This window comes from Hemiscyllium ocellatum, chromosome 43 (genome assembly GCF_020745735.1).
Source record: "Hemiscyllium ocellatum isolate sHemOce1 chromosome 43, sHemOce1.pat.X.cur, whole genome shotgun sequence".
Classification (NCBI taxonomy): domain Eukaryota; kingdom Metazoa; phylum Chordata; class Chondrichthyes; order Orectolobiformes; family Hemiscylliidae; genus Hemiscyllium; species Hemiscyllium ocellatum.
The window spans coordinates 30,548,403-30,563,963 of NC_083443.1; the positions used below are offsets into that span (position 1 = coordinate 30,548,403).

General features: G+C 43.7%; 1 protein-coding gene across 1 annotated transcript in view; it reads right to left on the reverse strand.

Annotated features, from left to right (window-relative positions):
- The window catches only part of cdh23 (cadherin-related 23), a 674,096-nt gene that overhangs the window by 599,672 nt on the left and 58,863 nt on the right, over positions 1-15,561 (reverse strand). The window contains exon 7 of the mRNA XM_060854138.1: positions 7,510-7,588. Within this exon, the coding sequence (XP_060710121.1) occupies positions 7,510-7,588 (79 nt within the window). The remainder of the gene's footprint in view (positions 1-7,509; positions 7,589-15,561) is intronic.

Here is a 15,561-nt window from a genome sequence, read left to right on the forward strand (position 1 = left end):
TGAGTTCATCCCTTGTGGTTGGATGGTTTCTAGGCGGAAGATGAGGCGCTCTTCCTCCAGCTGTCGTGTTGCTATGGTCTGGCGATGGAGGAATCCAAGGACCTGCATGTCCTTGGTGGAGTGGGAGGGGGAGTTGAAGTGTTGAGCCATGGGATGGTTGGGTTGGTTGGTCCGGGTGTCCCAGAGGTGTTCCCTGAAACGTTCTGTAAGTAGGCGGCCTGTTTCCCCAATATAGAGGAGGCCACATCGAGTGCAGCGGATGCAGTAAATGATGTGTGTGGAGGTGCAGGTGAATTTGTGGCAGATATGGAAGGATCCCTTGGGATCTTGGAGGGAAGTAAGGGAGGAGGTGTGGGCGCAAGTTTTGTATTTCTTGTGGTTGCAGGGGAAGGTGCCGGGAGTGAAGGTTGGGTTGGTGGGGGGTGTGGACCTGGCGAGGCAGTCACGGAGGGAGTGGTCTTTTCGGAATGCTGATAGGGGAGGGGAGGGAAATATATCCTTGGTGGTGGGATCTGTTTGGAGGTGGCGGAAATGGCGACGGATGATGTGATGTATATGGAGGTTGGTGGAGTACATCAATGGCTGTATCGGCGCTGCCTCTTGCTCCCACGAGGAAGTTGAACAGTTCATCCTCTTTACCAACAGCTTCCACCCCGACCTCAAATTTACCTGGACCGTCTCAGACTCCTCCCTCCCCTTCCTAGACCTCTCCATTTCTATCTCAGGCGACCAAATCAACGCAGACATTTACTATAAACCGACCGACTCACACAGCTACCTAGATTACACCTCCTCCCACCCTGCCCCCTGTAAAAACTCCATCCCATATTCCCAATTCCTTAGTCTCCGCTGCATCTGCTCCCAGGAGGACCAGTTCCAATACCGTACAACCCAGATGGCCTCCTTCTTCAAAGACCGCAATTCCCCCCCAGACGTGATCGACGATGCTCTCCACTGTATCTCCTCCACTTCCTGCTCCTCTGCCCTTGAGCCCCGTCCCTCCAATCGCCACCAGGACAGAACCCCACTGATCCTCACCTACCACCCCACCAACCTCCACATACATCATATCATCCGTCGTCATTTCCGCCACCTCCAAACAGACCCCACCATCAGGGATATATTTCCCTCCCCTCCCCTATCAGCATTCCGAAAAGACTATTCCCTCCGTGACTCCCTCGTCAGGTCCACACCCCCCACCAACCCAACCTCCACTCCTGACACCTTCCCCTGCAACCGCAAGAAATGCAAAACTTGCGCCCACACCTCCCCCCTCACTTCCCTCCAAGGCCCCAAAGGATCCTTCCATATCTGCCACAAATTCACCTTCACCTCCACACACATCATTTCCTGCATCCACTGCGCCCGATGTGACCTCCTCTATATTGGGGAGACAGGCCGCCTACTTGCGGAACGTTTCAGAGAACACCTCTGGGACACCTGGACCAACCAACCCAACCACTCCATGGCTCAACACTTCAACTCCCTTCCCACTCCACCAAGGACATGCAGGTCCTTGGATTCCTCCATCGCCAGACCATAGCAACACGACGGCTGGAGGAAGAGCGCCTCATCTTCCGCCTAGAAACCACCAACCACAAGGGATGAATTCAGATTTCTCCAGTTTCCTCATTTCCTCACCCCCCACATTGTCTCAGTCCCAACCCTTGAACGCAGCACCACCTTCCTAACCTGCAATCTTCTTCCTGACCTCTCCGTCCCCACCCCCACTCCGGCCTATCACCCTCACCTTAACCTCCTTCCACCTAGCGCATTCCCAACGTCCCTCCCCCAAGTCCCTCCTCCCTACCTTTTATCTTAGCCTGCTTGGCACACTCTCCTCATTCCTGAAGAAGGGCTCATGCCTGAAACGTCGATTCTCCTGCTCCTTGGATTTTGCCTGACCTGCTGTGTTTTCCCAGCAATGTATTTTCAATCCTAAACATGCAGTCTACTCCCCACCATAGTCTACAGTTTTAAGTTTATAGATCTGCAACAATTTTGTCACTACAGCATATTGTTCATTTCCCAGACAACACATTCAAAAGCAATATATTCAAAACAGTTTTAATGAAGATAAAGAGAGCGAGTCATTCAACATGATATTCAGTGAACTGAACATTACATAACAGACCACAACAACGAAACAGCGCAGCACATAAATTGCTACATTACTAGGATGACAGGAATAAGTAGTGAACATTTGACGGTCTTACTCAGAGGTAGTGTGGAGAATGGCAATGACGCTTAGATGCTGTCTACAGACACTGTTCACCAAGACCCAAGGAAGAACTGGTCTAAATATAAAGGTTCAGAAAACAAAGCTGCTCTTAAGTTTCACATTCCAGTGAGAAGAACTGTTAATTGAATGAGTAAGTCTTTCCCCATTTTAAAACTCAAAGAACTGTGGATGCTGGAGACCAGAAACAAAATCAAAGAGTGTTGGAGAACCTCAGCAGGACTGGTAGCATCTATGCAGAGAAAACAGAGTTAATGTTTCGGGTCCAGTGACCCTCCCTCAGAACGAGGATGGAGAATCAGGTGGGCACGACTTTTCTGAAGAAATGAAGCGCAAGTCAGAAGTGAAAATATTTATTCAAGCCTCAGAAAACACCATTCTAACCTTTCCAGAAAGTACTTCCAAGTACTAATGGCCAATTTGTTTCTGCACTTTGCATTATGTGAACTCATGCAGACATCAAAAGCATCCTTGATAATCTGGGTGTTTCTCATGGTCAGTTTTCTGTTCATTATTGAAAAGTTCTACCATCAGGACCCGACATCATAAAACTGAGGACATTCGTGTTCTCAGCTTCAGATCACCTGAGACTTTTTTTTTATATAAGTTCACTCAAATGGCTGCAAGCTAAGATTCTCAAGTGCTCTTTTTATAACATGAGGTTGAGCAAACAATGGCAAAATGAAGGAAAAAACTAATTTTAAAAATTCAGAAATGAACGCATTTGTTTGTCTGTCTCAGGCCTAAACCCCATGAAAGTAATAATCCAACACATTGCTTCTGCGACCATATGGAAACTATACTGTAACAGAAGTGTGATCATTTGTGCCTGGCATAAAATTTGACTCCTGCACGTAAGCCCACATTTCTTACAAACTGAAGTGATTAAAGTAATCTTCAGTGTGCCCTGGGGAAGCAGTACACTTTGTTTGTTCTGTTCAATACTACATGTAGGATTCCACTATATACCCCAGTCTACTCAGATGATGATCAATACCAATCATTTTCCAAAAGGTCAAACCACTAAGTAGGACTCAAAACAAGTTGTTGTCCACAGGAACAAATCAGTCCTCCTCAACCAAATAAAATTCAGGCAGCCTTTGAATTCGCCATCTCCAGGTTAAACAGAGAAACTGTTCAGTTGTGCTCCCTAGACTGGCTTCCTCAAGTCATTCCTGTTCCCAGTTACAGTCTTCCATCTAATTATGGGGGAGATTGGGTAATTTCAATCCTCCCCCACCCCATTAATTATGCCTGAACACTGCATAACTTTCGAAGTAGGCAGGAATAGTTTCATTCACAATCTATACAATACAATGATCTTTCCTCTAATTCACTCCCAGGACATGGGTTGTCCTTCAGTAGGACCAGTGTTCGTTGGCCATTCCTAATTGTCTCTGAATGGAGTGGCTTGTTAGGGCCACTCCAAATGCCAATTAAGAGTGAACCATCTTGCTGTAGGTCCAGAGTGACATATGGACCAGATCAGATAAGGATGGCAGATTTCTTTCCCTTTCCACTATCAGTGAATCAGATGGAATTTTAATGACCACTTAGGAGGAGTGCGGACACCATTGCTGACACTAGTTTTGTGCATCATCGTTATTTATTCCATTTAAATTCTCTAGATGCAGGGTAGATTGTGACTCCATACCCTTTGCATCATTAGTGCAAACCACTAGATTATCAGTCAATAATATAAGAACTATGCCACCGAATCTTACAATATACTATATAACCTCCTGATGAAGGGTCCTTCCCAAAACAGTGTCTCTCCTGCTCTTCTGATGCTGTTTGACCTGCTGTGCTTTTTCACATTTTATTCACAGTGATGCAAAAGATGGAAAATGACAGACCAATTAGTCTAACCTCAGTCATGGGTAAGATCCTGGAATCCATTTTGAAGGATGAGATTTCTGAATGCTTGGGTAAATAGGGTAAAGTCACCATGGTTTCGTCAAGGGGAGGTCATGCCTGGCAAATCTGCTAGAATTCTCTGAAGAAGTAATGAACAGGTTAGCTCAAGGAGAGCCAATGGATGTTATCTCCCTGGACTTCAAGAAGGCCTTTGACAAACTGCTGCACAGGAAGCTAGTGAGTAAGATCAGGGTCCATGGTGTCAGAGGCAAGGTGCTAGCATGGATAGAAGCTTGGCTGTCTGGCAAGAAACAGAGAGTGGGGATAAAAGGGTCCTTCTCAGGATGGCAGCTGGTGACTAGTGGTGTTCCACAAGACAGTGTTGGGACCACAACTTTTCACTTTATATATTAATGATCGAGATGAAGGAACTTGAGGGCATTCTGGCTAAGTTTACGGATGCTGCAGAAATAGGTAGAGGGACAGGTGGCATTGAGAAGGAGTTGGACAGGTTAGGAGAGTGGGCAAAGAAATGGAGTACAATGTGGGAAAGTGTGAGGTCATGCACTTTGGTTGGAAGAATAGAGGGATGGATTGTTTTCTAAATGGTGAGAAAATTCAGAAATCTGAAGTGCAAAGAGACTTGGGAGTTCTAGTCCAGGATTCTCTCAAGGCAAGTTGAGTCAGTAATTAGGAAGGCATGTGTAATTTTGAGAGGGACGTTAATATAAAAACAGGGATGTATTTCTGAGGCGCTGTAAGGCTCTGGTCAGACCACATTTGGAGTATTGTGCGCAGTTTTGGGCCCCATATCTCAGGAAGGATGTACTGGCCCTGATGTGTGTTCAGAGGAGGTTCATGAGAAATGTCCCAGGAATGAAAAGCTTAACATATGAGGGACACTTGAGGACTCTGGATTTATATACTTGATGGAGTTTAAAAAGATTGGGGGAGGTGAATCTAATTGAAATACTGAATTGCCTGGACAGAGTAGATGTTGGGAATATGTTTTCATTGGGAAGAGACTAGGAGCTGAGGGCATAGCCTTAGAGTAAAGGGAAGACCTTTTAGAATGGAGATAAGGAGAAACTGCTTCAGCCAGAGAGTGGTGAATCTATGGAATGTATTGCCAAAGAAGGCTGTGGAGGCCAGGTCGTTGAGTATATTTAAGACTGAGATAGATAGGTTCTTGGGCATCAAGGGGATCAAAGATTATGGGCAGAAAAATGGAGAATGGGGTTGAGAAACTTATCAGCCATGATTGAATGGTGGAGCAGACTGAATGGGCTGAATGGCCTAATTTCTGCTCCTATATCTTATGGATCTTTCAGCATCTCAGTCCTCACTATCACCAAGTTAGTATATATCCTCCCCTCACTGGAGTGATCACCTAATATTTCTTCTATGGGATGTGCTGCCCTTGGCTGGGCCACCATTTATTGCCCATCCCGAAATACCCTTGAATGGAGTGGGTTACTGGGCAATTTCAGAGGGCAGTCAAAAGGCAACCACATTGCAGTTGGTCTGGAGTCACGTACACCTATACCAAATAACAATGGCAGATTCCCTTCCCTCAAGGACATTAATGAATCAGGTGGGTTTGTTTTACAACAACTTTAGTATCAACCTCAGAATTATTAACTGAAGTTAAATTCCATAAGTTGCATGTATGGGGTTTGACACATGTTCCCATGTTTGTGCCTCTAGATTCCTGGCCCAGTGACATTAATAATCCTGCCTATACCAATGGATTTGCTTATAGCTGAGGTTTTGAATTCTGTTTACTCTAGGCTATATAAACTGTGATTCTAGGTTAGAGTGGTGCTGGAAAAGTACAGCAGTTCAGGCAGCATCCAAGGAGCAGGAAAATCAATGTTTCGGGTAGGAGCCCTTCTGAGTAAGCAGACTGCTTGCTGCATGCAAGTCCTAACCCACCTCCAACTTTCAGTATTTTTATTCATTCGTGAGACGTGGGTGTCATTGGCTGGGCCATCATTTATTGCCCATCCCTAGATACCTTTGAGAAGGTGGTGGTGAGCTGCCTCCTTGAATCGCTGCAGCCCACGTGCTGTCGGTTGACCTACAAACTCACTGAGGGGATTCCAGGATTGTGACCCAGCGACAGTGACAAATGACAATACATTCTCAAGTCAGGATGGTGTGTGGCTCGGAGGGGAACTTGAAGGGGCTGCTGTTCCCATATACAGTTTTGTTTTTACGAGAGATGTACAACACACAAACAGACCCTTCAGTCCAACCCATCCATGCAGACCAGATACCCCAAACCAATCTGCCAGCACCCGGCCCATATCCCTCCAAACCCTTCCTATTCATATATCCATCCATGCCTTTTAAATGTTGCGATTGTACCAGCCTCCACCACTTCCTTTGGCAGCTTATTCCACACATCCACCACCCTCTGAAAAAGTTGTCCCTTAGGTCTCTTTTATATCTTTCTCTTCCACTCTAAACCGATGTTCTCTAGTTCCGGACTCCCCCATCCCAGAAAAAAGACCTTATCTATTTACCCTATTCATGCCCCTCATGATTTTATAAACCTCTATAAGGTCACCCCTCAGCCTCCGATGCTCCAGGGAAAACAGCCCCAGCCCGTTCAACCTCTCACTGTAGCTCAAATCCTCCAACCCTGGCAATATCCTTGTAAATCTTTTCTGAACCCTTTCAAGTTTCACAACATCCTTCCGATAAGGAGACCAGAACTGCATGCAATATTCCAAAAGTGGCCTAACTAATGTCCTTATGTGATGGTAAGTCCTTCTCATTTTAACCCGTAATTTGCAGACTGCAAAGATTAGTTTGTTTAAATGACAGACTCATTAAGATTATAGATTTAAACAAATTCTCCAGTAGAGCACAGCATTAGATCGGTATGGCCTCCCTTGTTTAAGATGAAGTTGATTATCCAAACGAAATAGTGCCCGCCCATCTCATTCGGATAATCGAGATTCCTCTGTAGAGTGATATCATTGTGCAAATATTGTACATTCATTGCATGAAATCTATTCAATCTGCACTTTCCAGAGACTTGATATTCCTGATAAAATAAGCAAAAGCACCTTTCCACCCGCTAAAATCAAGCTGCAAAACTTACAATGCCACAGAAAGGTAAGCAATTTTTAAAAAAATCCGCTGGGTACTTGTCACAACCATCAGGTTTAATTAATGTTTTTGGAGGCATTTTCACTTAGAAATGGCAACATGTATCATTTACAAGCTGTTCCCATCTATGCTGTTAATAATACCCAGCAGGCTATATTGCTCAGCCCTCTCTTTTCATGTTTGTTATACATGATTTCAAATTGGTTTCATTATATATTCAAAATTGAGTTTCCTTGTCCTTTTTAATAATGAACATAACTTGAGAAGAGAAACCACAAGGTTAGCTCTCTTACCTGAGACTATAGTGTACCCAATGCCTCGTGGCCTCCCTCGATCTTGATCGATGGCTGTAATAACCCGCACCGTCTTACCCTGAAAAATAACGGCAAATGCACAACCTTCAAGAGAGGGCAGAAATAAAGACCACACACTTCATTTCTTGTGATGACAGGACGTCCCAAAGAGTTTTACAGCCTTATCACTTTTTAAAAAGGTATTGTCACTTTGGTAGTGTGGCCCCAATTTAGGCAAACTCATATAAATAGTAGTGTGCGATAACAATTCTTTCCGAGCTCGATAATGTCTGGGACACCAGGTAGGATGTCCCTGTTTTCCTTCAAAATAGTACCATGGGACCTTTGGCACATGGCCAAGAGGAGAACTCAATCTAATGGATGACCAGCATCTTGGACAGTGCAGCACTCCGTCAGCGACAGAAGCAGTCCCCCAACGTGGGAGTGCTGCACTACAAGAGTCAGCTGACATCTTGTGCTCACATTCCCTTGGACCCATAACCTTCTCGCCCAGATATTGGTAGGTGATGTCAAAGTGGGCAACAGGGTTTCAATAAAAGCAAATGGAAGACCCTGCACTTTGGAACCATTGGACAGGACACTGCCTGAATGTTAAAGACTTGGGAACTGTCGGGGTTCCAAAGTGACTCGGGTGGTGTGCCGGAGGCTGGAGTGCAGGTTGGATTGTAAACATTTTTCATCGTGTCGGGCCACACCTCTCTGGTGAGTGGACCTAAACACAGACCTTCACAATTCACAAAATACCAATGTGAAGGTCAACAACATCTTACCCTCTAAGCAGAGTGCACTGATTGGTTGCCAAGTGGACCCTGATTGGTAGTGTCATTGCGATGGAGAAGGCACCAATTAGGTGATGACTGCCAATTAACTGCCAAGCATTTTTAAAAAACTGATTACTCAGGGCAATGTCTTGACCAATGAACCAGTGAATGGCTGTCACATATTTTGTTCAGCTGAAACAAGAGCAGTGTGATCATGTTCTCGCTACCTGTGTATTAATGTGTGTGATTTCTAGTGCACAGTAAAAATGGCAATTCATCTTTACATTGGTATTTCTTGCAAGTGTCCTGTTGAGGACAAGGTGAGAAGGTTTGATGATGTGCATAGTTTTTTTTTTAAGGAATCCTCAAGTTCTGTATGACCAAAAGACTGAAATTATAACCCCATTTGTGGCATTTGGAAACCTGTCCAATTATTTTGGTTATTTTAGAGCACATTTCATTTTACCAAGTGCTGCAATGTCCTGGTTATATAAAGGTGAAACAAAGCAATCTCACAGAATGCTCAGAGCTTGATGCCCCCTGGGATTGAAACAAGACTGGTATTTGCAGCTCAGCTTAGTGTGCTCAATTTGAGTACACCATAAATGGCCAACATGAACTATGACTGACGCCAAACACAGTGAATTTGTACAGCTGCCTGACCACTTCCCTGACACCTGACGGATTTCAGCAGAAACACGTGAGAGAAAACCCATCTACTAAAATTTAGTCATGGAATGTGAGCCAGCATTTATTGCCCGTCCCTAGTTGCTTTTGAGAAGGTGGTGGAGGTGTTGTTAGGGAGGCTGTTCAAAGATTTTGATCTACAGACACAGAAGGAACAGCTGATAGATTTCCAAATCAGGATGGTGAGTGACTTGTTAGAGAACCTGCAAGTGTTGGTGTTCCCACGTATCTGTGCCCTTGCCCTTCGAGATGGAGTGGCCATTAGACTGGAAGGTGCTGACTAAGGAGCCTTGGCAAATTGATGGTACACATTGTTGTGATTGAAGTAGAGGTAGTGAATGTTTTTTGATGGAGTGCAAATCAAAAGGATGTTTCCTTGTGGATAGAAATTGAATGGATTGTCATGATGTTCCTTGTAACTGACAATGGCTAGAAATGCTTTGCAACACACAGAAATGTGAATTAAGTTTGAAATGATCACAGAAGACCTTTTCTTTACAGGGAGTCACATTACTGATTAATTCCTTCCCACCCTACACTCCCAAACAAAATTTTTATTGGATGGAAATATCCATAAAACACAACCTGAATTGACTTATATCAAAAATGTCAAATTGTACAATCATATTTTAATTACTGAAATACAAAATACTTCACCATAAGTAATTCAAACAGGCAGCAATGTGTTTCGAAGTGTCAAAGAGCACACGTTGTTTACTGTTTTCTTTTTCGAATTGTAATTGAAGCTAAAATGTTGCTACACTGTGAAAACTACATATATAGGGGAATGAGGGTGCGGGAGGGGCATGACATGTCAGCATATAGGCTAGAATAAACTTGTACTGTTCTTTTTGGAAGAGTTTCTCTTCATCAAGACAACAAATACAGTGAACCCTTCAACACCTTTCAACTAATCAACTGGATTTCAGTTACCCAGTGACGACGACGTACTCTGACTAACAAGGTTGGAACCCGGGCACTCGCTCAGTTCCATCAATCTGTCACACAAACACACACAATACAGTCACCAATTGTTGATCAGAATGGACCAGCTCAGGTGCTGTGGGAAATCCGCACCTTCGCTGTTCAAGAAAACGCAAATATTCAGCAAACTGTTTTAGTCAGAAATATTCCCTACTCCTTGCCTCAGGTATCTCCTTGGCTCAAACACCCTTTTTGCTCATTACTCCAGCGTGCGATGAGGGGGAGGCCAGGAGGATTCTGGAAACCCCAGAATGAAGAGCCATGGTGATGTCGAAACTGGAGTCAGAGGGGTTTGGTCACAAGCCCTTTGCGACGAGGAGTGGGAGTATTTTCCATGGATCTAAATGGCCTGGCCCAAAGCACTTCCAATACTGGTCAGGGGAGATGGTGACAGAGTGGTATTATCACTGGACAATAATCCAGAACCACAAGTTAATACTCTAGGACATAGTTTCAAATCCTACCCTTGCATGATGGAAGTCGAATCAGTGAGTGCCTGCAATTACAAAGCTACCCCCAGTTGAGACCATATCACCATTGTCAATTGTCATTAAAAACCCACCAGTTTAACTAAACTCCTTCAGGGAAGGAAATCTGCCATCATTACCTTGTCTGGTCTACATGTGACTCCAGACCCAAAGCAATGTGTAGTTGACTTTGAAATGGCCTCAGAAGGCCACTCAGTGAAGATAGCAATCAGGGATTGGCAATAAATGCTGGCCCAGCCAGCAACACCAACATCCTATGAGTAATTTAAAACAAAAATTTGTTCCTCTGCTGTCAAAGAGAATTCCTTGTCTCCACTCCAATCTTTCCCCTTCAAACAAAACCAAATCCATATTAAACAGGATCATTGCTCTGGGAATGTATTTCTGGCATGTTGATGATGGAGCCCATCTCTGTCCAACATCCAATGTTTGAACTGCAGCTTTCTCAAGTTGAATTTTTAGCTCCCTCGCCACCTCAGCATCTTCCCACTTGACCACGATCCAGAACTGCTCATTACTGAAGCATCCTGTTGGATCCCAATTCAACTTCCAGCCATCTAGTCCCTCCACAAATCCAACCCCAATCTGCTTGCTCTCGAAATTTCGACCAACATATTCACTGTCACCAGACTCTCTTACTCTAATACTGAGCTGAACTGGTTAGCTGCCCATACCCACCTCTACAACTTTCAGGTAACCCCAATTATTCTCGCCCTTTTCATACCTGATCGCTAATAACATTCATCAATCATTTTTGTCTTCAATGACCTACAATGTTGCTATGTTCCTTTGAATACATGGATGGCCCAAGGCGCTGATTCCTTATTCCAATGGCATCAGGTCATTATAAATATGAAGGGAAATCAAGGTTAAACATGAAAGAGTTGAGAGTGTGGTGCTGGAAAAGCACAGCAGGTCAGGTAGCATCCAAGGAGTGGGAGAATCATCATTTTGGGTGTGAGCCCTTCATCAGGAATCATTCCTGAGGAAGGGCTTATGCCCGAAATGTCGATTCTCCTGCTCCTCAGATGCTGCCTGAGCTGCTGTGCTTTTCCAGCACCACACTCTCGACTCTGATCTCCAGCACCTGCAGTCCTCACTTTCTCCTTAAACATGAAAGACGCAGAGTTTACATGGAACTAAGCCTGTGGTTTTCCTCTGGTTGAGGAAACTTTTGTCAGGCTGATCTTTCTGCCCATGAAGACTCCTTCTTCCCAAAGACACATCTTCTTTTAGGCAGGGTCTCTTTGGCTGCTTCAGCTGCCCTGCTCACCATTGCCATCTGTTGCTGGAGGCCTCATTACACATCCAACATGTCAATTTTAGAACACTCAAACCTGATTACGTTTCTCCATAGTTTCATCCCCTCCCTGCTTCTGACTTTCTTCCAGCTTTATGACTTTTTGTCCCCAAAGAACCTGTCCTTTTTGCTGCACTTCACTTTGTATCTCTCACTGTCTTTGCGTCACCACAGGCAACTAACCTTTCAGCATTAGCCACTCACTTTCAAACCAGCCTTCCATCCACTGACTCCATCTACATTTTCCAATGCCTTCTGGAAGCAACCAACAGCATCACAGACCGCTCCCAGCCCAGTTATCCTCTCTTCCACCCTCTTACCGTTGGGCAGAAGATGTCAAAATTTGAATACGTGTACAAATGATTCAAGAACAGCTGCTTCCTTGTTACCAGACCTCTCAAACATTAATTATGAGCTCTCTCTCCCTCTCTGCGCATTCTCTGCTATTCTGTACTGTACTCTGCGCTCTGTTCTGTGACCCTGGTGCACTTTGTATAGTGTGGTCTGCCTGTAGAACACGGAAAACAACACTTTTCACTGGATCTCAGTACACGTGACAACAATAAATCAATCAATCAATCAAAAGCACTCCTACCACTCTCCTCCAACAAGATCAACCTTGAAATTCAACTCTGGCCACCTCACCTGCTCTGACACGGCATCATCTCCCCCCCCCTCCTCCCCCATTTGTCTCTCAAATGTCCAGAAATGATTTGTTTTTCTCTGTTTAAGGCATTATATCTTGCCATTTTTGTTCTTCTCTCCTGCTCTTGGGCAGAATACTAAGAACTGTTTGCTATCTGATAAGTAAACTTGCTTTTTCTCTAATCTCTCTTTCTTCACTGCAAACTTTCTTATCTATGTTATCCATAAGACAGCCACTGATCCTCACAAGTGTGTTCCTTTGTTATTGCCTAAGCTCCAACATATTAACCTGCAGCATCTTGTATATAAAATGCAGACTTGTCACAGCCAAACCTGAACACTCATTCTTTCACAGAGTCTTAAGCCTGTGAAACCATTAACCACTTCAAGTCTCCTTTTCTCTCACAATCCATAACTCGAACTTGACTGAAGTATCATGATCTTCTTAGTTTGTTAAATAACTTTTGCCAAGTTTGGTATTAATTTATATTATTTAGTTTGGTCTTTTACTTTGATTAACTAACAATCAAAAATTGAAGGAGATGAAAATTGAAAAACCACCACTACAATAAAAAAAAGTGGGAAAATGCCCAACAAGCAGTACAGAGATACAGTACTGGAGAGGAAAGTTTGAGGAACAGCAGGGTCCAAAGAGTCTAATGACTTATCTCAGTGAAGCCTGTGTATTGGGACCAATGAACTGCTTTCCTAGCCTTTCTCTCCACCCATTGCACACATGCCCTTCGTGTGTGTGTGTGTGCACGCGAATGTGCGCGTGTGTGTGTACAAGTGTGCCTGTTTGTGTGTGTGTGCATTTGCAAGTATGCATGTCTGTGTATAAGGGCAATTTTATTAAATAGGCCAGAGTTTTAACGAATATATATGTCAACTGTTCATAATCATATACCTGTAACTGGACTCTACTGATCTGTAATAAATAGGGATTCTTGCTAAGTACCGAAATGTGCTCAATGTTTTCTGGCAACCACAGTGACTCAGTGGTTAGCACTGCTGCCTCACAACACCAGGGTCCCAGGTTCGATTCCAGCCTCAGGTGACTGTCTGTGTGGAGTTTGCACATTCTCCCCGTCTCTGTGTGGGTTTCCTCCCACAATGCAAAGATGTGCAGCTTAGGTGGATTGGCCGTGCTAAATTGCCCATAGTGTAGGTTAGGTGCATTAGTCAGGGGAAATGTAGAGTAGGGGAATGGGTCTGGGTGGAGATACTCTTTGGAGGATGGGTATGGACTTGTTGGGCCAAATGGCCTGTTTCCACACTATAAGGATTCTATGAAAGACAGGTAAATTGGTGAAGTTTACCAATAGCTTCATTTTTTAACCTCCTCTGGGGATGTATACAGAATACTGAATACTGAAACCATTTAAAGAAGAAAGCTAAATGATTATGTCACTACATCCACAGGACGACTCTGCATCCCTTCAGTGAATCAAGATCAGAAGCAAATCAGGGATATGATGAAAATGGGTGTCATTTCCCTCGTGACCAACCAACCCAAGGTGTTCGGGCATGGTTATTACATTCAAAAACAATGGGTGCGTCAGAATACGTTAAACAAAAAAAAAAGAACTGCAGATGCTGGAAATCAGAAGCAAAAACAGATAGTGCTGAAAAAACTCAGCACGTCTGGCAGCACCTGTGGAGAGAATGCAGGGTTAACATTTTGGGTCCTGTTCTGAAGAGGGGTCACTGGACCCGAAATGTCACCTCTGCTTTCTCTCCGCAGATGCTGCCAGACCTGCTGAGTTTTTCTGAGCTGGTTTCTGATTTCCAGCATCCACAGTCCTTGCACGTTTTCATTTAGCTTGAAACCATGATGCCTGGGTTCAAGTCCCAGAGATGTGTAAAAGCATCTCTGAATGGGCTGATTAGAAAATATCCAGAAAGAAGGATTGGTGGCGCCACTTTATCCCAACCTTTATCTGGTATTACAATGTACAAAAATCTAGGTAACGGTGTACCATAGAAACACAAATCTTATTTACTTGTCCACTTTTGGCAAATGGAACTTCGGTTAAACTCATAATTGCGATTTACCCAGGGCTGCACAGTTTGGAGTAACCAGTTGGAATCTGGCGTAGAACATTTTGGAAAAAATATTTTATTTCTAAAGCAAAGTACAAGCTGCCTTAGCTTCAAAACAGCATAATTTGTTTCTTTACAACTGAAAGCAACCTTTACATGGTCTGCCATCTCAGATGCTGCAATTGAAATTCTGGAGCAGTTTACTGCACATTGAGCCCAGCTATCAAAATCAGAAATGCATTTAGGCTTAAACAGTGACATCCATAAATCCAAGGCCACTGACCTTTGTTGGAGGGCGGTGGGTCAGGCGAAGCAAAGAAATAGTCTCCAGGGGCAATCAGTCACTTTGGTAATTGTGTTTTCCAAATCAGCAACTATGTTAAAGAGTGTATTACAGGAAATCGCGGTAATGTCTAATATTCGCCATTCTGATTCCAGAATTTATAGCACATAATTGGCTGCCCCAGGAGATTTGCCTCAAAATCACTCGGTCACAGAAGAATTGATATTCTATTTTCTTAAAGTGGGTAAACTATGGCAACTGTGTCACAGTCTGGCTAACTGGCGTAACCTACTGGAAGGCAATCTCAGATATTTGATGCATATTTCAGAGGCCATTTCAATGGAGCCTAAATATCTACTGCTATGAATACACATAGAATTGCCGTGCTATGGTTTTATAGCTGCACATTCAATCTCAGAAGTGACAAATAAGCAATGTGTATTTTATACGGTTGAGCAGCTTACAGTCTGTTAGTCTTGCATTGTATTTAACTTGTTGAAGTTATCCATTCCCATTTCAAGACAATACTACATTAACTGTGTCTCTTTATGACATAAATCCTCATCTTATAAACTTCTGGAATCTTCTACCCAGTGTGTTTCCAATCCTTTGGGAATTTGCACCCAATTCACAAAGGTTCATCACAGGCAGCTTTCACTAATCATTTGATATGTCAAAGGTATTAGTGAGCAGTCATCCACTTGGCTAATACTGATGCACTCTGGGATTGAAATGCAATACTACATTAATGTGTTTCCTAGTTTGCTGCAGTAATGTGACATCTATATTGAGATAGTTACTACAGACATCCACCTTGCAGTCATTTCAATAAAGACACAG